Below are 23,042 nucleotides of genomic sequence, written 5' to 3'. Positions count from 1 at the left end.
CCCTATTTTTTCCTTCAAACTTTGGGCAGTTTTACTAGGATTGTTGCGTGTTTACTACGTACTACCGATTTACAGGAGGCCAGGTTACCATGTTTTGAAGAAATATATATTTTTCTAATATTACAAGAAAAAAATCGGTTCCAATAAAATTCATTTTGGTCTATTAGGATCAGTTTTACAACGAAGCACTTGTTCTATGTCAGTGATAAACTTGGTTTGTCGTCTCATGTAACTAGACTGCCAACCAATGTATTAGTTGATACTGTTACTGAAACAACACATAAGTTTATCTTCCACCACAATCAGACTCTGACCATAAGTTTTAATTCCAAACCTTTTTTTTTCATGTCATTACATATTTGTTGGCTACATATATTTTCTAGAAGACAGAGGAACAATGGAGCTTTACTTCCTTGGGAGTCCTGCTTGTTGCTCTTGCCATGGATTGTAATAAGTAGGCACTGAAAATGAATTTCTCATAGGTTTAGTAAGTTCTAAGTACTGTACAGTGCCCTTTTTCTAGAAAGGCAAAAGCTTTGCGTTCCGTCGTATTGAAAAAACAGGAACAAAGTTATTTACATACCCAAGCGAGCAGGAACAGCACGAGCAACAGAGCAAGGGAAGCGGTGCCAACACGGGCAGGCTGCACAGTGCTTCTTGCTCTTACGGATATGCTAAGTCCCGCTCTGATGTTCGCCTATGCGCTTTGCTGATGTACTGGGCAGGCATGTTGTGAGGTGCAGCCAAGGATGCTCTTCGTGAAGGTGCAGATAAGCTTCTGAATCAAGTTATGACGAGAATGAGTGCTCATAGTAAAGGTGCATTTAAATGCACAAATTTGGCATACTGAGTGACATCTGAACTACTAGTTGTCGAGAAAGAAACTATATACTGTACTCCCTCTTGTCCTTTTTACTCCGGGTATTAGAACTTTACAAAGTTTGACAAGATTTATATTTAAAAAAAATAGCAACATGCATAATACAAAGTATATATATACTATGAAACTATATTTCATAATGAATCTAGCAATATTGATTTGGCATTGTGAATGTTAGTAATTTTCTGTAAGTTTGGTCAAAGTAGAGATAGTTTGACTTTGGACAAAACTTATATGCAGACTAAAAAGAACCGGAGAGGGTATTGTTTAGACTACAGCCTCTTGTCTTCCTGAAGTTCCTGATCCTTGAACTTGAATAGTAGCTAGCACTGAAAATGATTGAAACGTACCATTAGAATTCAGGAGCGACCACAAGCAACGCACTAAGTTAAACTAAACTGTCAAAACTATTTGTAACCGAGAAGAGCTTATAAGCTTCCTTGCATAGCTTGCCAACAAGTAAAAGAGGACAAAAAAGAAAAAACAAGTTGTATCATCTAAGCTGTGCATGATCAAGTTAATTAGACAAATAATGGTCACTCGGTAATTAATACTACAACACTAGGAGAATTTTTTTGAGCAGTTAAAAAAGGAGTGCTACCAATATAGGGAGTTACTTAAAATTTTGGGGAGAAAGAATTAGCTTGTACTGAAGAGGCCTAGCTTAGCTGGTACAGTAGATGACAAAGTTCAGAGCAGGGCAGCTGGGGTGTGTCCTGACTGCTCTCTCCCGGGCGGCCTTTGTGGCCTCAAGAGTGCTATCTTCATTAATTGAGTCGCATTCAAATTGTGGAAGCCACAGCTGGTTCGCGTGCACGCCCTCAATTCTGGGCGCGAAACCCGAGAATCTTCATGTAATCAAACTACACACATCAGAGCAAAGACTGAGTCTCTTGCATGTTAGCATAAGTAAGAAGCAGCAGTAGGAGTAGTTGTGAGTAGCAAAATTTTGTTACTGCCACACATTGCTTGGTTGACTCAGCACTTTGTCAAGACAATTGAACTTACTATTCAGAAAACATCATTGTAGCTCTTGTCAGTATACACCTTCGCTATTGGTCTGTCGTATGTACGCCCACTTACTTCATTTACGATTGTGTTACTAAGAATGCCTCCCAGTGGAAAGTTATTTTCATAACGTCTTGAAAATTTGTACACATGTTTAGAATAATATTAGGAAGCTACCCTAGTTATCTCATATGTTCTGGGTGGGCATAACTTTAATTATAAATTATTTACCCTCGAATTAAATAAGTGAAGGGTCTATTCAAATGAGAAATCTATACTTGTGTAGTTCTCTTGCAAACATGTATATGATCTATCTTATCTGTTTTGGATGAATAAAACACCTACGTCTCCAGTCTTATGCCTTAAGTTGGTCTTGTGATAGATCCACCACATTTGTTATAGCTGGCTTAAAATGAGTAGGGCATTTTGGAGGCCGAAAATTTTGAAAAAAAAAACAAAATTCAAACTTTTAAGTTTCGGAAAAATCTGAAAAATAAATACAATTATACAAGGAAGTAATGTGCATGTGTGTTAAATTTCAGGATGAAATACCTTGAAATGGGAGTTGTGCAAAAAAAATCATGGACTTTGAGGATAAATAGTGCATGTGTGTACTAAAAAGCCACAGATTTTTTTTTTGTGTGTAGCTCGCATAACCTATTTTATCCTGAAAATTTACACACATGTATGTTATGTCTCTATGAATTTTGAATATTTCAATTTCGGCCTCCATTTGGCATTTTCGGCTTAAAATCCCACTGTATAAGATTTGGTTTTGGGTCTTAAGGTTAAGGTGGTCCCCATGTGCAGGCTTTTTACTCATGTTTGCACTCTATTCTGTTCCAGCCACATGGTGGTGGAGAGACAGAGATGAAGAACAGATAATTTTCTGTTCATTATGGCTTGCTCTTAGTGCTATCATCTGGTCTTTGGAACTTTAGCCTAAGGGCATGTACAATGATGCTATTTTAGGAGCGACACACAGGATAAACTAGCGTTGCTGCGTTAATTGATTGATGAAAATTTATATTGATAAATGAGAACCAAAATTTAAAATACATATAACTTATTATATTTGATTATGTATAGTTGTAACATTATTGAAAGAAGCATAGCAATTAAATGGAAAACAGCATAGCTGAATATTGTGGTGGGTCTTTTCACATGCATGATTGCATGTTGAGATGGGTTTATCCCATTCATAATTGTATGATGACGTGGCATGCTTGATCAACTTACTGATAGGGCGCAGGCGCTAAATTCTGGCACCCGCCGACTAACAATTTCCCTTTTTTTTTGGCCAACTTGCTGATAGGCCGCAAGCGCTAAATTCTTCTGTAATACAGTGTGTTATTCTATACTTTATATCTGAAAGCAGTGCAGTTACAACTTACAAGGTAAAAGCTCACCGTCACCGAAAAGTTGGCAAAGAAGAAAAGCAAAGGCCACACAAGCCAATTGCTCAGGGTGTGGGACACTGGGACTGCATGCCTTTACATTAACTTCGATTTGCAAAAATACCACAGCGATCAACATCGTTTCACTACTCTAGCGAGATGCGCCGGATCTTGGAGACCAGATGGGCGGTGGGGAGGTCCAGCTGGGCTCCGCCGTCCGATTTTATCAGGTCGCGGACCTGGTCCCTCGGGGTCGAGATGCAGGCGTGGAAAGTGGACAGGAACGGAGGGATCGGCATCGACAGCGCCGAGAGGACGTTGTTCAGGTACTCGATGTCCGCCGCGAGCTGCTGGGCGCCCCGGTCCGTGATGTAGTGGATCCCGCGCAGCTGCTCCATGAACAGAGCGGTAGCACCCTCGGCAACCTGAGATGTGGAACCGGAGGTCAAGAAAACATACTAGAATTTCCGGCATGTGTGAACTCAAAGCAATTGATTTCGTGCTTTCTATTATTTGTTGCTATGTAAATATGACAAGACTGTTGAGGGGATTTAATGTATTGATCTGTTCAATTGTGATGCACATATTTTCAATATGTATAACGCACAGTTCCCTACATAATTTGCAACATAAAACAAAATAAGCATTGGAGCATGGCTGATTTTGTTGACAGCATATTTCACAAGTAAACAGGGTAATGGATACTCTTATTGAAGATGCGAAGTCCAGATTATGTGACTTCGAATGTGGTATCACTTACCTTGAATATCCACTCTGTAGCAAAGAACTGAGCCTCGTCGTTGCCAGCCTCACTGCCTGAGATGCCTTCAGCGAGAGGCTCCAACTGCTGTGGCAAAGTGAGGAGATACTCCCCGACACTGGTCACGTACGCCTGTGGGTACGCACTGAAGCTTGGAAGAGGAAGACCACCCTGCTCCTCCACGGACGACCAGATTGGGAGGCGAGCAATCTCACTGAGACGCTGCCGGACTTTGGAAATGAGCACATCATATACAAGCTCGTTTACTTTGTCTGAGAAGGCCGCAACTCTTTGTGACGTGACGGGAAGAGCGTGGAACCTTGGATCTTTTGACTGTACAACAGAAACAAGTTTCTTTAAATGAACCGAGGATGAAGGGCAAATAAATTCTACGTGCAAGAATCAAGAGGTATATGAATAGGTTCTACGCCAGAGTTGAATAGTAATAACTTACAGTAATACTTCCTCCGTTCCTAAATATATGACGTTTTGGTAGTTCAACGTCGTATGTTTAGGAACAGAGGGAGTACAAAAGAAAGTTGCTGCTAAATTTCACGTGGAGCAAGAGAATTATAATCAAATCAAACCCAACAGTTTTACTCCATATGTTCTGTTCAAAGTAAATATGAGGACTCGCTCATGATCAGCAATCTTAGCAACAATGTAAAGAGCATATTATCACATGATCAAGCATACATATTTTACCAAACACAGAAATCCATCATTTGCTAGACAATAGGCATATGCTGACTCAGCCCAATAAGAAAATGCAGCCTGCGGTCTGAACCATCAGATCAAAAAGTCAAATAACTCGGGACTTCGATTGCTACTTAAAAGTAGGGTTAACATGCATCATTTGCAAGTTCAGTAACTAGCTAATTGTTCAGATTTACAGTTGACCCCTGCGTTGTAACACTAAATGCAAGACATTTTAGAAACATATAACTTACCTGTTCTAGCACAGTGAGGAGTTTCTTAGACTTGTCTGGTAGATTGGTGAGTCGAATGGTTGCAATATCAAGTGCTGCCCTCCCACCCAGAGGTGCTCCCGAGTTGTCATCAGCAGTACCAGCAGATAATTTATCCATGCTAGAACCAAATCCGGAAAGAGAAAAGTTTGTTCCAATCCTGGCAAGAGTAGCCCTTAAAGAAGCTTCGAAAACTGAGGTCCTGCTAGTTAAGCAATCGGCAACTGTAAGAACCTGCAAAGCACCCTGGACAATTGACCATTCTTCCTCTTCAGACACATCCACCAGTCGCGGTGCTTCCTTTTTCTCTAACCCTGCATCTTTTTTCGAGGCATCAGTATGTGTGGTATTATCCAACCCACATACCGTCCTCAGGGACTTCAAAGTTTCTTGTAGATTAGATATGTATTGCAGCATGACATCATCAAGAGCCAGTACCAGTTCATCTGCCTCTGATCCACCAGTGAGACTAATGCATCTCTCAACAGCTGCTTCAAGAAGTACTATCATCTGTGGGATGGATTCCTCCATCCTACGGACAGTTTCACTTAGCTCTATACCTTGTGCACCTAAACCACGGGAGATGGCTCCACGGATATCTATACCGGCCATCGCAGCAGAAAGCACAGCGCGCTCCATCTGCCCGTACCTACATGACATGAAACTTAGTATACTACACAGAACTAACTGCTTAATGTTATGCATTAATAACTACAACTTGTTGTAAATACAGGCGGTAACAAGATGCAACATAAGTTTTTTTTTTCTTCTTTCCTTTGTTTTTATCAGACAAAACGACTTTAAATGCTTACCTCATCTTAAAGGTTTCATATGGGGAATAAATAGCTTTCAATGTACTCAGCACAACTCCAAGATCTGATTCTGAAAATAAGTGCTGAATGTTCCGAGCAAAAGTGCCAGTCATGTTGTGCAATTCGATTAGTGCAGCAAGATGTTTATTCTGCAATTTGATGCTTTTTGGCAAGTCACCTGATATAACATCCAGTACACCTGGAGATAGAGAAAATAAGTCAACTAATTAAGGAACAAAACTAAGTGCTCTTCCGCAACAAACAAGAAAAAATAACTAATAACTTGCCAATAAACAAACAAATACGCGAAGTATACCTTTTGCAACAGATCTGGTTTCAGGAACAGCATCCCCAGTTGCTACATTAACACGAGAGACAAAGCTTGAATTCAACTCACTCATGGTCTCCACAAGTACTTTTGGGACTAGTGATCTGTATTCTTCAGGGAATGCAGTCAAGCACCTGCATGTATTAGCATTTTAGAACAGTACAGTTTAAAGATAGTCGGAGGGGCAAATATTTTTCATGTGCCCCAAAGATAGTTACAAACTGCTGCCATGGGCCACCTTGTGTGTGACTTAATTTAGAACCACAAGTATTTGTCAACACAGAACAAAAGAAAACAGGATCACATGGACATACCACTTCCATTCTTGTTCAAGGTAAAGTAGTGTCTCATCATAGAAACTTGGCAGCCAGCTTGAGAATGAGACACTAGTGATTTCACCACCACGCTTCTCCACCTCTGCCCTGTTGGCCCTTTGCTTTAGGTCAAAATCTTCCCAGAGTTTCTTCAGAGGCTTGATATGAATCTTAGTGTATTGCACCTCTAGTGACTTGAACCTCCCAATACGTGTCAATATACCACGAAGATCTTGCACAGCATCAATCTTTCAACCAAAATTGCACAGGAAGAGGTTCAAAATAAAATAAATAAAGATGTTTCATGGAGTGTTAATAATGAGCTAATTTTGAGACAGAAACCTTGCGGTTAGAAAGGGCATCCAATAAACGGGGCTGAACCATTTCGTCCAGCCTTTCTTCCAATACTTCAAGCTGCTTTCTCACATTAGCAAACTCTGCAACCTGAAAGCAACATTTAACAAGCTAAATAAAAAGGCCCTGCATAGATGCTTGGTGAGAAAGAGAGAGGGGAGAGTAAAGTACCTCTCCGACTGCTGACAAGCAATGTCTCATGGTTGCCAGGGTTTCTGCGGCTTTTGGAAGATCGCCACTCGAAAACACATCCTCAACACTTTGGCTCAACTGAGCTAGTCCAGCCGCATCCTGCAATTCCAGCCAACAGACTCACAATTATTAGATAAGAACTTACCACTTGAGTAAAGCAGGTACTCTAGTGACATGTGCCGTGCCATGGTAGATACTATTAAAACATACCTGCAATGTCGTGTATGCAGCTTCCATGCGTTGTTTCACAGTATCAATTCGTGCTAGCGCAGTTATTGACTCAGCAGATGAGCCCTCAGCCTGGTTGGAGAAATTATCATAAGTACTCCCTCCGTTCCTAAATACTTGTCTTTCTAGGCATTTCAAATGAATATCACATACGGATGTATGTAGACATATGTTAGAGTGTAGATTCACTCATTTTACTCCGTATGTAGTCACTTGTTGAAATGCCTAGAAAGACAAGTATTTAGGAACGGAGGGAGTACTTGGTTAACAGACACATTTACAAAATAAAGCTGAAAATGTGTGCCGAATTTGTTTGGGGTACATGCAGGTGGCATGTGTGTTTTAACTTCACTAATATATACTCCCTCCGTCCCATAATGTAAGACGTTTTTGACACTAGTACTTCTCAATGTTCCCATTGCATTAGAATAAGGAATCAATAATTTCAAATAATCTAGCATGAATTAAATCCAATTGTATTCCGCAAAAAAGCCATACAAAATGCTGCTGTAGTCATACAATTGTATTAGACAGTTACATTGCAGTCGGAAGTACACACTCAATCACACTGGGAGAAAAATGTTACTGCTGCAGCTCTTTCGAGAAGATTCTAAACATGTAATTAACTAGAACTACAGGTCTCAGTATTTTATGGCAATAGACACAGTTTACATGGACATCAGCTCTGAATTTTGTAAGTTTCTATGTACTTTATACAGTATGCTCAAGAGTTTTCTGTGTGCATAATTATGATGTATACAAGTACAATACATGGTAGCATCCCAAACTAATACTCAAGTACCAAAATCTAGCAGGGTTTTACTAAGCCCGGGAAAACTGAGGGATCAAATTCCACATAACAACAAAGGAGACAGTGTGTCCAAAGGCCAAACAGATCAAATCAAAGCTTAAATTGTGAATTTGGTGCTATTTTGGATAGTCCTATCTAACATTATGTTATGAACACGTCATAATGATTTTATTATCTTAGAAGCAAAATGCTATGTACAAGGCAAAGACCACACAGATACAAGTGACATGGCCTCGGAATTTGAGATCCAGATCCGGTTAAGAACATGGTAGCGACAGTAGAGTCCGAACTGTAAGCATGAACGACTCATACATGCTCAAACTGAATCATAGCTAAATCATTCCCAGACTGAATCGCAGTATGCGAATTAGCACATTTTCGCCGATTAATCTACTCCAGAACACCCATCCAAACGAGTCTCGATTTCGCGACAACACATACATGCCGGGCGTGCCCGCGCGCGAGATCCAGATCCGGCTAGGGACGACGGAGGGGTGCGGGAAGGGCGGGGGGCACCTACCTGGGAGAGGGACTGGAGGACGGAGGCGAGGTGGGAGCGCAGCGCGAGGGCGTCGTCGCGGAGCCTGAGCGCGTCGCGGCAGGCGAGCGGGACGCGGCGGAGCGCGTCGGCGCTGTCCCGCTCGAGGGCCGCCCCGGCGTCGTCGGCCGCGGCGCGGAGCCGCTCCTCGGCGTCGGCGAGGAAGCGGTCGAGCGGCTCCGACGGGTGCCGCGCGTCCAGCGCCGCGTTGATCCACCGCTTCGGGTCGAACCCCTCCGCCCCGAACTCCGCCGCGTCCACCACCACCATTTTCTCCGCGCCGCGGCCCGCTCAGCCGCGCCCCGCGAGGGCCTCCCCCTCTGCCCTTCCTCCTCCTCCGCGGCGGCCTCGGCTCGCCGGAGAGTCGGACGGGGCGCGTGGTGCCTCGGAGTTTGGAGGCTGCTGCTGCTGCTTGCCTCCGCGTCTCCTCACTTTGCCACCGAAGTAACGACCACCATGGGCACGGGGGCAAAGTCACTTTGTTGGAGTTCACGGGGAAAACGTCTTTCAGGCTAGACGTCTTGTGCGAAACTATTCGCAGCATTGTCGATTCCGTTTTCCTCACGGGTAAGTATACCTGGCCATCTGTCGGGCCGGGCCAACCAAAGCCCAACGCAAAAAACTCAGTCCCGAGCCCGGCCCAGCCCGGCCGTCGGGTCTAAATATTGGGCCCAAGCCCGGCCCATCACACTAGAAGCCCGCCAGGCCTCGGGCCACAGGCCGGGCCTCTTCCTTAAACGGCAAAAATGACAGGCCCAGGCCCGGCCGTCGGGCTCGAATTCTAGGCCCAGGCCCGACCCGTGTGCAAGGTCGAGTCGGGCCGGGTTGGGCTTCTTCAGGCCAGGTCGGGTCGGGCCGTCCGGGCCGGGCTGCCCATGGCCAGGACTACGGATAAGCGAGAAACACATATGGTAGATACTAGATACCAGAAAGGATATTTTCTGGAGAACCAAAAATCTTCACTATCGTGACCAACATCCATTATAATCCGTTTGCATACTTGTGTTCCCGGTGACAAAGACTTTGAAGCAATACCAGTCTTGAATATATTTCAACAACTTGAAAGTTGAAACATGTTGTAACTCTACAAAACATATTGAAACTCTATGAAAACCAGTGCGGGCTGCCCATGGCCGCGCTATGTGGTCTGATATGCAGGGGGTGTGGAGAAAGATGGCAGCATGTTATCTGCGTGGGAAATCCTGTACTCGGACCCTGTCAAGGACAAAGTGAAATGGCTGGTGGCAAGACTGGAACAAAAGATCAGAGAGCCTCCTATGCTTATGTGGCCAGACCCTAGCTAGGACAGAGTTGATGCCATATGCTGATCCTGAGCATGTTGGGCAGGATGAGTGCGAAGGGCATCATCTTCCCGCGCTGTATGGCCTGTGAGCCTGAGTGAAATGATGTAACACCATGTGTGGTGTCTTTATGTGTAATGTCAGGCATAACAGATGTGTAGTCGTGGGTGTGCATCCCTTTGGACCTTTTATTCTTGTTAGTTAGGTTTTAGAGGCGTAGTGTGGAGAGGTTACCTCTTAGCTGCTGCCTGCTCGAGACTTTGGAATGCTGTAAAACTAATGTTGGTTTGGTTTCATTGATTAATGCAATGGAGTCGGGGCTCTCGAGCCCTTTTCCTCTAAAAAAAAACTCTATGAAGTTTGAAGTGTGCTGACAAACAATGAAACACGGTGATGAACATTCGAACACAATAAATCCCGACAAAACTATAAAGAAAGTATTTCCATTTATAATTTTCTTGTCATTTTGTCAAAATTCATAACGGCTTATTACATACATAATATTCTGAGAGACTTCTTATTTCAGGCACTCGCCAGAGCAGTTGTATACGCAAGATGATGCTAAACATATTGCATATGAGTATTTGAAATAATCAAATTGTATGTGGAATACACTGGATTTTCATGATCGTTGATGATTACCATAATTGATATTATTTCGGTACAAGTATAACATTCACATGATGCAAGTTGTTGCTGAACTCACTAGAACGTGCGGCAAACACGAAAATATCAGTCAATAATCAATTCCAATGGTTTAACTTATACACTAGAAAACATTATTAAGATTTTTTATTGATCTTATGTTTAAGAGATCTCTACCGTGATATTTAAAAAATATTAAAATATATATAGACACACACACACACACCCTCTCACACACACAAGTCATACCTTATAGTTTATGCAATTATCAAAAGCAATTGGGGGAGAATTTTTTTATCAAAAAATACATTTTAATTTAGCACAATGCAAATAATTTTGTGACACTAAAATTTTACTTGTATAAGAAAAAAATATAACTAATATTTATCAACTAATGTTATGTGGTTAGCTATGCTAACTAGTTAAGGTACACTTGGCAAATTGTAAGATGATAAAAATTTAGGTTATATGGAAGTATAAATGTTACTATAAATTATATTTATTCTTTTATGCCCCGTATCCAACTTTTTCTTGTAATTTTCTTATCTCGGATGTATTCTGGTTTGTATATATGCTAACACTCGATCTGCTATAGTGGAGCAAATACACAACCACTATATCAGTACAATGATATGAAACCGCAAACATATCTTCAACAAGCATATCATGAGTGTCTGAATCATCACTATCTGACACTTCTTCATCATTATTGTCTTCAACTGACAACCAACTCTGCGGAAGTCTGCCCCAGGAGTTGGTAAACTATCGATCTTTTCAGCACAAAGATTCACTATTATTCTTGCATCAAAGTTGTCATGCCAGTTGCTATCCTTAATATTCATTTCACTGTCGTGAAAATCCCTTCAACTGTTTGAAGTCCACGTTTGTATACTTTGTCCAAAATTCGAGTATCGCCCTATTATTAAGAACACTTCACTGTGCAAACTTTTATATTTCAAAAAAAAAGAACCGCAAAAGAATATGCGTCACGCAACCTCCACGTTTTGCTGCACTTTGCCTCAGCACCCTTTGGATCATAATTGCAGGCTCAACGAAACACCAAATGTAGTCTGCACACCATGACATTCAAGTAGTGAATAGTTAGTGTCCTGGTCCTATCTATTTACAAACCTCATTATCTGCAGCTAGCAACAACTGTGTGTAAGATATACTCACGCTGGGGCTTTGTGCAAATGATCATGCCTGCATTTTTTTGTATCAGATATCTTTTTGAGAAGACTTTCGGCAATGCAGACTTTTTTGGTGTGATTTGTGAACACTCACAGTTATCTGTTGCTGCCAAAATGGATCGAACCATTGGTTCACACGAGAATGTGAAGGAGCATGACCAAACAGTGGGCACCTTCACATAGTGAATATCAATATTACAATCAAAGAGAATATCACACAGTAGTATATCACATTGTTTACCCAAGTTTTTGCAAATATTAGTGTTTGTGTTTTCTTCAACTCTAAAACAACATGCACTTGTGCAAGGAAATGGGATTATCATCGATGCCAAACTAGGGGTGCTATTTTGCATTCTAATTACTCCAACATCAAACATTGATTCAGAATTAGTCTTAATCTGCACGAAACATTGATCCAGAATTAGTCTTAATCTAGCTACTCCAACATCAAACATTGATCCAGAAATAGTGTACGGGATTATGTGGAATGATCTCATACTTAGACGTGACATAGTTATGTCATACTAAAAAGGGAGTACTTAGAACTCATCTATATGAGATATAATTTGGTCTCATTCACTTTGAAAACAAGAACAGATACAACCCATGTCAGCACACACACATCTTATAGCTGTTGGAAATATGCCCTAGAGGCAATAATAAATAGGTTATTATTATATTTCCTTGTTCATGATAATCGTTTATTATCCATGCTAGAATTGTATTGATAGGAAACTCAGATACATGTGTGGATACATAGACAACACCATGTCCCTAGTAAGCCTCTAGTTGACTAGCTCGTTGATCAATAGATGGTTACGGTTTCCTGACCATGGACATTGGATGTCGTTGATAACGGGATCACATCATTAGGAGAATGATGTGATGGACAAGACCCAATCCTAAGCCTAGCACAAGATCGTGTAGTTCGTTTGCTCAGAGCTTTTCTAATGTCAAGTATCAGTTCCTTAGACCATGAGATTGTGCAACTCCCGGATACCGTAGGAATGCTTTGGGTGTACCAAACGTCACAACGTAACTGGGTGGCTATAAAGGTACACTACAGGTATCTCCGAAAGTGTCTGTTGGGTTGGCACGAATCGAGACTGGGATTTGTCACTCCGTGTAAACGGAGAGGTACCTCTGGGCCCACTCGGTAGGACATCATCATAATGTGCACAATGTGACCAAGGAGTTGATCACGGGATGATGTGAGTTACGGAACGAGTAAAGAGACTTGCCGGTAACGAGATTGAACAAGGTATAGGGATACCGACGATCGAATCTCAGGCAAGTAACATACCGATAGACAAAGGGAATTGTATACGGGATTGATTGAATCCCCGACATCGTGGTTCATCCGATGAGATCATCGTGGAACATGTGGGAGCCAACATGGGTATCCAGATCCCGCTGTTGGTTATTGGCCGGAGAACGTCTCGGTCATGTCTGCATGGTTTCCGAACCCGTAGGGTCTACACACTTAAGGTTCGATGACGCTAGGGTTATAGAGAAAGTATGTACGTGGTTACCGAATGTTGTTCGGAGTCCCGGATGAGATCCCGGACATCACGAGGAGTTCCGGAATGGTCCGGAGGTAAAGATTTATATATGGGAAGTCCTGTTTTGGTCACCGAAAAAGTTTCGGGTGATATCAGTAATGTACCGGGACCACCGGGAGGCTCCCGGGGGTCCACCAAGTGGGGCCACCATCCCCAGAAGGCTGCGTGGGCCAAGTGTGGGAGGGGACCAGCCCCAGGTGGGCTGGTGCGCCCCCCCCCCACCAAGGCCCAAGCGCATGGGAGAGTGGGAGGGGGCAAACCCTAGGTCCAGATGGGCCTTGAGGCCCACCCTAGTGGCGCCCCCCCTCTCCTCCCCTTGGCCGCCCCCCTTGATGGGATCTAGGGCTGGCCGCCAGCCCTTGGGGTGGAAACCCTAGAGGGGGGCGCAGCCCCCTCCCCCCTATATATAGTTGAGGTTTGGGCTGCCCAAGACACACGAGAACGTCTCTCTTTCGGCGCAGCCCTACCCCTCTCCCTCCTCCTCCTCTCCCGCGGTGCTTGGCGAAGCCCTGCGAGATTGCCACGCTCCTCCATCACCACCATGCCGTTGTGCTGCTGCTGGACGGAGTCTTCCCCAACCTCTCCCTCTCTCCTTGCTGGATCAAGGCGTGGGAGACGTCACCGGGCTGCACGTGTGTTGAACGCGGAGGCGCCGTGGTTCGGCGCTTAGATCGGAATCAACCGCGATCTGAATCGCTACGAGTACGACTCCTTCATCCGCGTTCTTGCAACGCTTCCGCATCGCGATCTACAATGGTATGTAGATGCACTCCCCTTCCCCTCGTTGCTAGATTACTCCATAGATTGATCTTGGTGATGCGTAGAAAATTTTGAATTTCTGCTACGTTCCCCAACAGTGGCATCATGAGCTAGGTCTATGCGTAGTTTCTATGCACGAGTAGAACACAAAGTAGTTGTGGGCATCGATGTTTCCAATTCTTCTTGCCGCTACTAGTCTTATCTTGTTTCGGCGGCATTGTGGGATGAAGCGGCCCGGACCGACCTTACACGTACGCTTACGTGAGACAGGTTCCACCGACTGACATGCACTAGTTGCATAAGGTGGCTAGCGGGTGTCTGTCTCTCCCACTTTAGTCGGAACGGATTCGATGAAAAGGGTCCTTATGAAGGGTAAATAGAAATTGGCATATCACGTTGTGGTTTTACGTACGTAAGAAACGTTCTTGCTAGAAACCTATACAAGCCACGTAAAAACTTGCAACAACAATTAGAGGACGTCTAACTTGTTTTTGCAGCATGTGCTATGTGATGTGATATGGCCAGAAGATGTGATGAATGATATATGTGATGTATGAGATTGATCATATTCTTGTAATAGGAATCACGACTTGCATGTCGATGAGTATGACAACCGGCAGGAGCCATAGGAGTTGTCTTTATTTTTTGTATGACCTGCGTGTCATTGAATAACGCCATGTAAATTACTTTAGTTTATTGCTAAGTGCGTTAGCCATAGAAGTAGAAGTAATCGTTGGCGTGACAACTTCATGAAGACACAATGATGGAGATCATGATGATGGAGATCATGGTGTCATGCCGGTGACAAAGATGATCATGGTGCCCCGAAGATGGAGATCAAAGGAGCAAAATGATATTGGCCATATCATGTCACTATTTGATTGCATGTGATGTTTATCATGTTATGCATCTTATTTGCTTAGAACGACGGTAGTAAGTAAGATGATCCCTTATAATAATTTCAAGAGACGTGTTCCCCCTAACTGTGCACCGTTGCGAAGGTTCGTTGTTTCGAAGCACCACGTGATGATCGGGTGTGATAGATTCTAACGTTCGAATACAACGGGTGTTGACGAGCCTAGCATGTACAGACATGGCCTCGAAACACATGCAAAACACTTAGGTTGACTTGACGAGCCTAGCATGTACAGACATGGCCTCGGAACACAAGAGACCGAAAGGTCGAACATGAGTCGTATAGTAGATACGATCAACATGGAGATGTTCACCGATGATGACTAGTCCGTCTCACGTGATGATCGGACACGGCCTAGTTTGACTCGGATCATGTATCACTTAGATGACTAGAGGGATGTCTATCTGAGTGGGAGTTCATTAATCAGATGAACTTCATTATCATGAACATAGTCAAAAGGTCTTTGCAAATTATGTCATACGCTTTAGTTCTACTATTTAAGATATGTTCCTAGAGAAAATTTAGTTGAAAGTTGGTAGTAGCAATTATGCGGACTGGGTCCGTAAACTGAGGATTGTCCTCATTGCTGCACAGAAGGCTTATGTCCTTAATGCACCGCTCGGTGTGCTGAACCTCAGCGTCGTCTGTAGATGTTGCGAAACATCTGACATACACGTTTTGATGACTACGTGATAGTTCAGTGCGTAATGCTAACGGTTTAGAACTGTGGCACCAAAGACGGTTTTGAAATGTCGCAGAAAATATGAGATGTTCCGAAGACTGAAATTGAGATTTCAGACTAGTGCCCACGTCAAGAAGTATGAGACCTCTGACAAGTTTCTTAAGCCTGCAAGCTAAGGGAGAAAAGCTCAATCGTTGAGCATGTGCTCAGACTGTCTGAGTGCCACAATCGCTTGAATCGAGTGGGAGTTAATCTTCCAGATGAGATAGTGATGGTTCTCCATAGTCACTGCCACCAAGCTAGTAGAGCTTAGTGATGAACTATAACATATCAGGGATAGTTATGATGATCCTTGAGCTATTCGCGATGTTTGACACCGCGAAAGTAGAAATCAAGAAGGAGCATCAATTGTTGATGGTTAATAAAACCACTAGTCTCTAGAAGGGCAAGGGCAAAAGGGACACTTCATGAAACAGCAAATCATTTGCTGCTCTAGTGAAGAATCCCAAGGTTGAACCCAAACCCGAGACTAAGTGCTTCTGTAATGAGGGGAACGGTCACTGAAGCAGGACTACCCTAGATACTTGGTAGATGAGAAGGCAGGCAAGGTCGACAGAAGTATATTGGATATACATTATATGAATGTGTACTTTACTAGTACTCCTAGCAGCACCAGGGTATTAGATACCGGTTCGGTTGCTAAGTGTTAGTAACTCGAAATAGAAGCTGCGGAATAAACGGAGACTAGCTAAAGGTGAGATGACGATATGTGTTGGAAGTGTTTCCAAGGTTGATGTGATCAAGCATCGCATGCTCCCTCTACCATCGAGATTTGGTGTTTGCGTTGAGCATGATTGGATTATGTTTATAGCAATACGGTTATTCATCTAAGGAGAATAATGGTTACTCTGTTTATTTGAATAATACCTTCAATGGTCTTGCACCTAAAATGAATCTCGATCGTAGTGATACACATGTTCGTGCCAAAAGATATAAAATAGTAATGATAGTTCCACATACTTGTGGCACTGACATTTGAGTCATATTGGTATAAAACGCATGAAGAAGCTCCATGTAGATGGATCTTTGGACTCAGTCGTTTTTGAAAAGATTGAGACATGCGAACCATGTCTATTGGTATATATATGCATGAAGAAACTCCATGTAGATGGATCGTTTGGACTCACTTGATTTTGAATCACCTGAGACATGCAAATCATACCACATGGGCAAGATGACTGAAAGGCCTCGTTTTCAGTAAGATGGAACAAGAGAGCAACTTATTAGAAGTAATAGATTTTGATGTATGCAGTCCAATGAGTGCTGAGGCATGCAGTGGATATCGTTATGTTCTTACTTCACAGATGATTTGAGTAGATGCTGAGTATATTTACTTGATGAAACACAAGTCTAAATTATTGAAAGGTTCAAGTAAATTTCAGAGTGAAGTTGAAAGATCGTCGTGACAAGAGGATAAAATGTCTGTGATATGATCATAGAGATGAGTATCTGAGTTACGAGTTTGGCACACAATTAAGACATTGTGGAAAGTGTTTCACAAGTAATACCGCCTGGAACACCATAGTGTGATGGTGTGTCCGAACATCGTAACTGCACCCTATTGGATATGGTGCATACCATGATGTCTCTTATCGAATTACCACTATCGTTTATGGGTTAGGCATTAGAGACAACCGCATTCACTTTTAAAGGGGCACCACGCAATTCCGTTGAGACGACATCGTTTAGAGAAACCTAAGTTGTCGTTTCTTAAAAGTTTGGGGCTGCGATGCTTATGTGAAAAAGTTTCAGGCTGATAAGCTCGAACCCAAAGCGGATAAATGCATCTTCATAGAATACCCAAAACAGTTGGGTATACCTCCTATTTCAGATCTGGAAGCAAAAGTGATTGTTTCTAGAAACGAGTCCTTTCTCGAGGAAAAGTTTCTCTCGAAAGAATTGAGTGGGAGGATGGTGGAGACTTGATAAGGTTATTGAACCGTCGCTTCAACTAGTGTGTAGCAGGGCACAGGAAGTTGTTCCTGTGGCACCTACACCAATTGAAGTGGAAGCTTATGATAGTGATCATGAAACTTCGGATCAAGTCACTACCAAACCTCGTAGGACGACGAGGATGCGTAATACTTCAGAGTAGTACGTGATCCTGTCTTGGAAGTCATATTGTTGGACAATGATGAACCTATGAGCTATGGAGAAGCGATGGTGGGCCCATATTCCGACAAATGGTTAGAAGCCATTAAAATCCGAGATAAATGGATCTTTAAGAAGAAGACGGACATGGACGGTAATGTTACCGTCTATGAAGCTCGACTTGTGGAAAAGAGTATTTTCACAAGTTCAAGGAGTTGACTACGATGAGATTTTCTCATCCGTAGCGATGCTTAAGTCCGTCGGAATCATGTTAGCATTAGCTGCATTTATGAAATCTGGCAGATGGATGTCAAAAACAAGTTTCCTTACCAGTTTTCGTAAGGAAAGGTTGTATGTGATACAATCAGAAAGGTTTTGTCGATCCTAAGGATGCTAAAAGGTATGCTAGCTCCAGCGATCTTTCCATGGACTAGAGCAAGCATCTCGGAGTCAGAATATACGCTTTGATGGAGTGATCAAAGTTTTTGGGTTTATACAAAGTTTGTTAGAAACTTGTATTTACAATAAAGTGAGTGGGAGCGCTACAACATTTCTGATAAGTATATGTGAATGACATATTGTTGATCCGAAATGATGTAAAATTTCTGGAAAGCATAAAGAGTTGTTTGAAAGGAGTTTTTCAAAGGAAGACCTGGATAAAGCTGCTTACGTATTGGGCATCAAGATCTATAGAGATAGATCAAGACGCCTGATGATACTTTCAAAGAACGCACACCTTGACATGATTTTGAAAGAGTCCAAAATAGATCAGCAAAGAAGGAGTTCTTGGCTGTGTTACAAGGTGTGAGTATTGAGTAAGACTCAAGACCTGACCACAGCAGAAGAGAGAGAAAGGACGAAGGTCGTCCCCTATGCTTCAGACGTAGGCTCTACAGTATGCTATGCTGCGTACCGCACATGTAGTGTGCCTTGCCATGAGTTGGTCAAGGGGTACAATAGTGATCCGGGAAAGGATCACATGACAATGGTCGAACTTGTCCTTAGTAACTAGTGGACTAAGGAATTTTCTCGATTATGGAGGTGAAAAGGAGTTCGTCGTAAAGGGTTACGTCGATGCGAACTTTGACACTAATCCGGATGACTCTGAGTAGTAAACCGGATTCGTATAGTAGAGCAATTATTTGAAATGGCTCCAAATAGCGCGTGGTAGCATCCACAAGATGACATAGATATTCGTAAAGCACACACGGATCTGAAAGGTTCAGACCCGTCGACTAATAACCTCTCTCACAAGCATAACATGATCAAACCAGAACTCATTGAGTGTTAATCACATAGTGATGTGAACTAGATTGATGACTCTAGTAAACTCTTGGGTGTTGGTCACATGGTGATGTGACCTGTCAGTGTTAATCACATGGTGATGTGAACTAGATGATTGACTCTAGTGCAAGTGGGAGACTGTTGGAAATATGCCCTAGAGGCAGCAATAAATAGGTTATTATTATATTTCCTTGTTCATGATAATCGTTTATTATCCATGCTAGAATTGTATTGATAGGAAACTCAGATACATGTGTGGATACATAGACAACACCATGTCCCTAGTAAGCCTCTAGTTGACTAGCTCGTTGATCAATAGATGGTTACGGTTTCCTGACCATGGACATTGGATGTCGTTGATAACGGGATCACATCATTAGGAGAATGATGTGATGGACAAGACCCAATCCTAAGCCTAGCACAAGATCGTGTAGTTCGTTTGCTAAGAGCTTTTCTAATGTCAAGTATCAGTTCCTTAGACCATGAGATTGTGCAACTCCCGGATACCGTAGGAATGCTTTGGGTGTACCAAACGTCACAACGTAACTGGGTGGCTATAAAGGTACACTACAGGTATCTCCGAAAGTGTCTGTTGGGTTGGCACGAATCGAGACTGGGATTTGTCACTCCGTGTAAACGGAGAGGTACCTCTGGGCCCACTCGGTAGGACATCATCATAATGTGCACAATGTGACCAAGGAGTTGATCACGGGATGATGTGAGTTACGGAACGAGTAAAGAGACTTGCCGGTAACGAGATTGAACAAGGTATAGGGATACCGACGATCGAATCTCAGGCAAGTAACATACCGATAGACAAAGGGAATTGTATACGGGATTGATTGAATCCCCGACATCGTGGTTCATCCGATGAGATCATCGTGGAACATGTGGGAGCCAACATGGGTATCCAGATCCCGCTGTTGGTTATTGGCCGGAGAACGTCTCGGTCATGTCTGCATGGTTCCCGAACCCGTAGGGTCTACACACTTAAGGTTCGATGACGCTAGGGTTATAGGGAAAGTATGTACGTGGTTACCGAATGTTGTTCGGAGTCCCGGATGAGATCCCGGACATCACGAGGAGTTCCGGAATGGTCCGGAGGTAAAGATTTATATATGGGAAGTCCTGTTTTGGTCACCGGAAAAGTTTCGGGTGATATCGGTAATGTACCGGGACCACCGGGAGGGTCCCGGGGGTCCACCAAGTGGGGCCACCAGCCCCAGAAGGCTGCGTGGGCCAAGTGTGGGAGGGGACCAGCCCCAGGTGGGCTGGTGCGCCCCCCCCCCCACCAAGGCCCAAGCGCATGGGAGAGTGGGAGGGGGCAAACCCTAGGTCCAGATGGGCCTTGAGGCCCACCCTAGTGGCGCCCCCCCTCTCCTCCCCTTGGCCGCCCCCCTTGATGGGATCTAGGGCTGGCTGCCAGCCCTTGGGGTGGAAACCCTAGAGGGGGGCGCAGCCCCCTCCCCCCCTATATATAGTTGAGGTTTGGGCTGCGCAAGACACACGAGAACGTCTCTCTTTCGGCGCAGCCCTACCCCTCTCCCTCCTCCTCCTCTCCCGCGGTGCTTGGCGAAGCCCTGCGGGATTGCCACGCTCCTCCATCACCACCATGCCGTTGTGCTGCTGCTGGACGGAGTCTTCCCCAACCTCTCCCTCTCTCCTTGCTGGATCAAGGCGTGGGAGACGTCACCGGGCTGCACGTGTGTTGAACGCGGAGGCGCCGTGGTTCGGCGCTTAGATCGGAATCAACCGCGATCTGAATCGCTACGAGTACGACTCCTTCATCCGCGTTCCTGCAACGCTTCCGCATCGCGATCTACAATGGTATGTAGATGCACTCCCCTTCCCCTCGTTGCTAGATTACTCCATAGATTGATCTTGGTGATGCGTAGAAAATTTTGAATTTCTGCTACGTTTCCCAACAATAGCATCACATCCAATGGCTATAAAAGATGAATGAGACCAAATTATATCTCATCTAAATGAGTTATAGCAAAACTGTACTAAAAACAGTCTTGCTAAGTCTCAGTCGACCGAGACTTCATTATGCCTCAATCGATAATACATTTCTTTGATCTTGCATGGATTCGTACAAAAAGACATTTTAGTTTTTTTTCTTACATAAAATATCACTTGGCTAAGACTTGGTTAAGTCTCAGCCGACTAAGATCTAGTCTAATGAAAACATTTTCGATCTCCAGACATATATATACTTACATAGACACATAGTCATCCGACATATGCATAGATATTTGCGCCTAATAAGTTCGTGGACGGATCAAGCTTTCATGGCAAATCGCCGGAGCAAACCTCATGTCCTGCAGGTGTTCTCCAACACAGTAGACGGTCTGCACCACCCGTGCCTCGGGGTCGTAGTATCCCAACGCCCTCCCCGTACTGAGAAGCACCCTCCCGTCCTTGGGGTCAACAGCCAACAGCCTAGTCTCCTCCGATGGGTACATCCGCCGGAACTCCCCGAGCTCGATACGGCGCGGCCATGCCGACCAAGAACCGCCTTCCAGCCGCTTCCAGACGTCGATGGCGTTGGCGCCCGTGTCCGAGCACAGGACGCACACGCTACCTTGGAGCTCGACGATGGACGTGACCCGACCACGGCCGCACGGGGGCCCTGGCAAAACCTCGAACTCCCGCGTGCTGACGTCAAGCGCCAGCAGCTCGCAGCTTGAACCGTCGTCGTCCTCTACCATCCAGTAGAGCTTGTCGTCGGCGTAGGCGGGCTGCATGTCGACCGCCGGCGGCCTTGACGGAGGGCTGATCGGGATCCACGTCGTGGCGCCTACGAACTGGACGTGGCACTTGACCACCGCCGGCTGGTGATGTCGACGACTCCTGCCACGACAGACGACGAGGAGGCGTACCAGCACGTGCTTGTTTGTCCGCGAATCGTACCCCAGCCCCATCGTGCCAGCTGCAGAATGACGGGGAGAGTCGTCGTCGTCGTCGTCGTCCAGCGTATCCGTTCTTATAAGCCTGCTGTACTCCATGCTAGGATTGCAAATGAAATTGACGACGCCTGAGCCTGAGCCGGCCTGCTGCGTGTAGCTGACGAGGACGAGGCCGTGGCAGGGCGTGGAGCACACCGTCCTCCACACGTGGTGGTCGAACAGGAACGGCGGCGCCATGTCGGCGACGTCGTACCGCACCTGCAAACTCTCGCAGAGCTCCAGCGGGTAGAAGTCGAGCACGTGGGTGTAGGGCTGGGCCTGGACGACCATGACCCGCAGGCTCCACTTGAGGTTCGCGTGGAGCGCGTGCGTCCGGACGAACCGGTCGGTCTCGGCCACCGCGCGCCACTCTCTGCACACGCACGTCAGGGCGGCGACCGACTGCGCCGGCATCCACTTGAGGACGTCCGACCACGCCTTCCTCCACGGTGACGAGAAGATCACCTCCTCGCTCGTCCGGCCCACGGGCACGAGGCTCTCCTCCAGCAACCCCACGGTGCCGCGGGTGATCGTGGCTTCTTCGTCGTCGTCGCGGGCGGAGACGAGCTCCGTCGGCGAGACCAGCACCTCCGGGACCGGGACGCCGCTGCCGTCGAGGTCGAACGCCAGCACGCCCTCCTCCGTGGCGAACATGATCTTCTTCTGCCCGTTGCCCGCGAGATAGGTTTCGAGGGGATAGACCCAGTGTACCCGCAGCAGGTCGAGCTCGGGCCTGAGGGTCTGTGGGTGCAGCACGTGGTAGAGCTTCTCCCACTGCTCGGACTCTCGGCAGGCCAGCCGCCAGATGCAGTAAGGATCGGCGTCGCTGCGAGTGGGAGGTCGACGTTCATGGAAGACGCAAAGGCACAGGCGTCCGCCCAGCACCGCCAGCTCGGGCGGACTGTCGTCGTCTTCCACCGACGGAGGCGTGCTCAGCGAACCGAAGGTCTCGTCGCCGACGTCGAAGGTGACGATGCTGCCGCCATGTTTTCGTCGTACCTGGAGGAAGTGCAG

The 23,042-nt window shown here is 45.0% G+C and overlaps 1 protein-coding gene across 1 annotated transcript; it reads right to left on the bottom strand.

Annotated features, from left to right (window-relative positions):
• Window positions 1-3,221: 3,221 nt before the first annotated feature.
• Window positions 3,222-9,054, bottom strand: LOC123164023 (conserved oligomeric Golgi complex subunit 7). The gene is made up of 10 exons (XM_044581447.1): window positions 8,573-9,054; window positions 7,224-7,313; window positions 6,993-7,112; window positions 6,810-6,911; window positions 6,468-6,715; window positions 6,142-6,287; window positions 5,826-6,024; window positions 4,996-5,662; window positions 4,046-4,378; window positions 3,222-3,710 (listed from the first exon to the last, which is right to left on the bottom strand). Exons 1-10 carry the CDS (start codon window positions 8,858-8,860, stop codon window positions 3,432-3,434), a joined length of 2,472 nt encoding a protein of 823 aa, XP_044437382.1. The 5' UTR covers window positions 8,861-9,054; the 3' UTR covers window positions 3,222-3,431.
• Window positions 9,055-23,042: the final 13,988 nt, after the last annotated feature.

The sequence above is a fragment of the Triticum aestivum genome, chromosome 7D, assembly GCF_018294505.1.
Source record: "Triticum aestivum cultivar Chinese Spring chromosome 7D, IWGSC CS RefSeq v2.1, whole genome shotgun sequence".
NCBI classification, from domain to species: Eukaryota; Viridiplantae; Streptophyta; class Magnoliopsida; order Poales; family Poaceae; genus Triticum; species Triticum aestivum.
Note: the sequence above shows the minus strand (reverse complement) of the source record. Positions and strands in the feature narration are given on the sequence as shown.

Bases quoted from the DNA above. Each gene is read 5' to 3' on its own strand.
- LOC123164023 (XM_044581447.1), bottom strand. From the start codon at position 8,860: ATGGTGGTGGTGGACGCGGCGGAGTTCGGGGCGGAGGGGTTCGACCCG. The intron at 5,663-5,825 runs GTAAGCATTTAA...CATGTCATGTAG, and splicing joins TATGAAACCTTTAAGATGAG to GTACGGGCAGATGGAGCGCG. The intron at 3,711-4,045 runs GTAAGTGATACC...TCCACATCTCAG, and splicing joins CTACAGAGTGGATATTCAAG to GTTGCCGAGGGTGCTACCGC.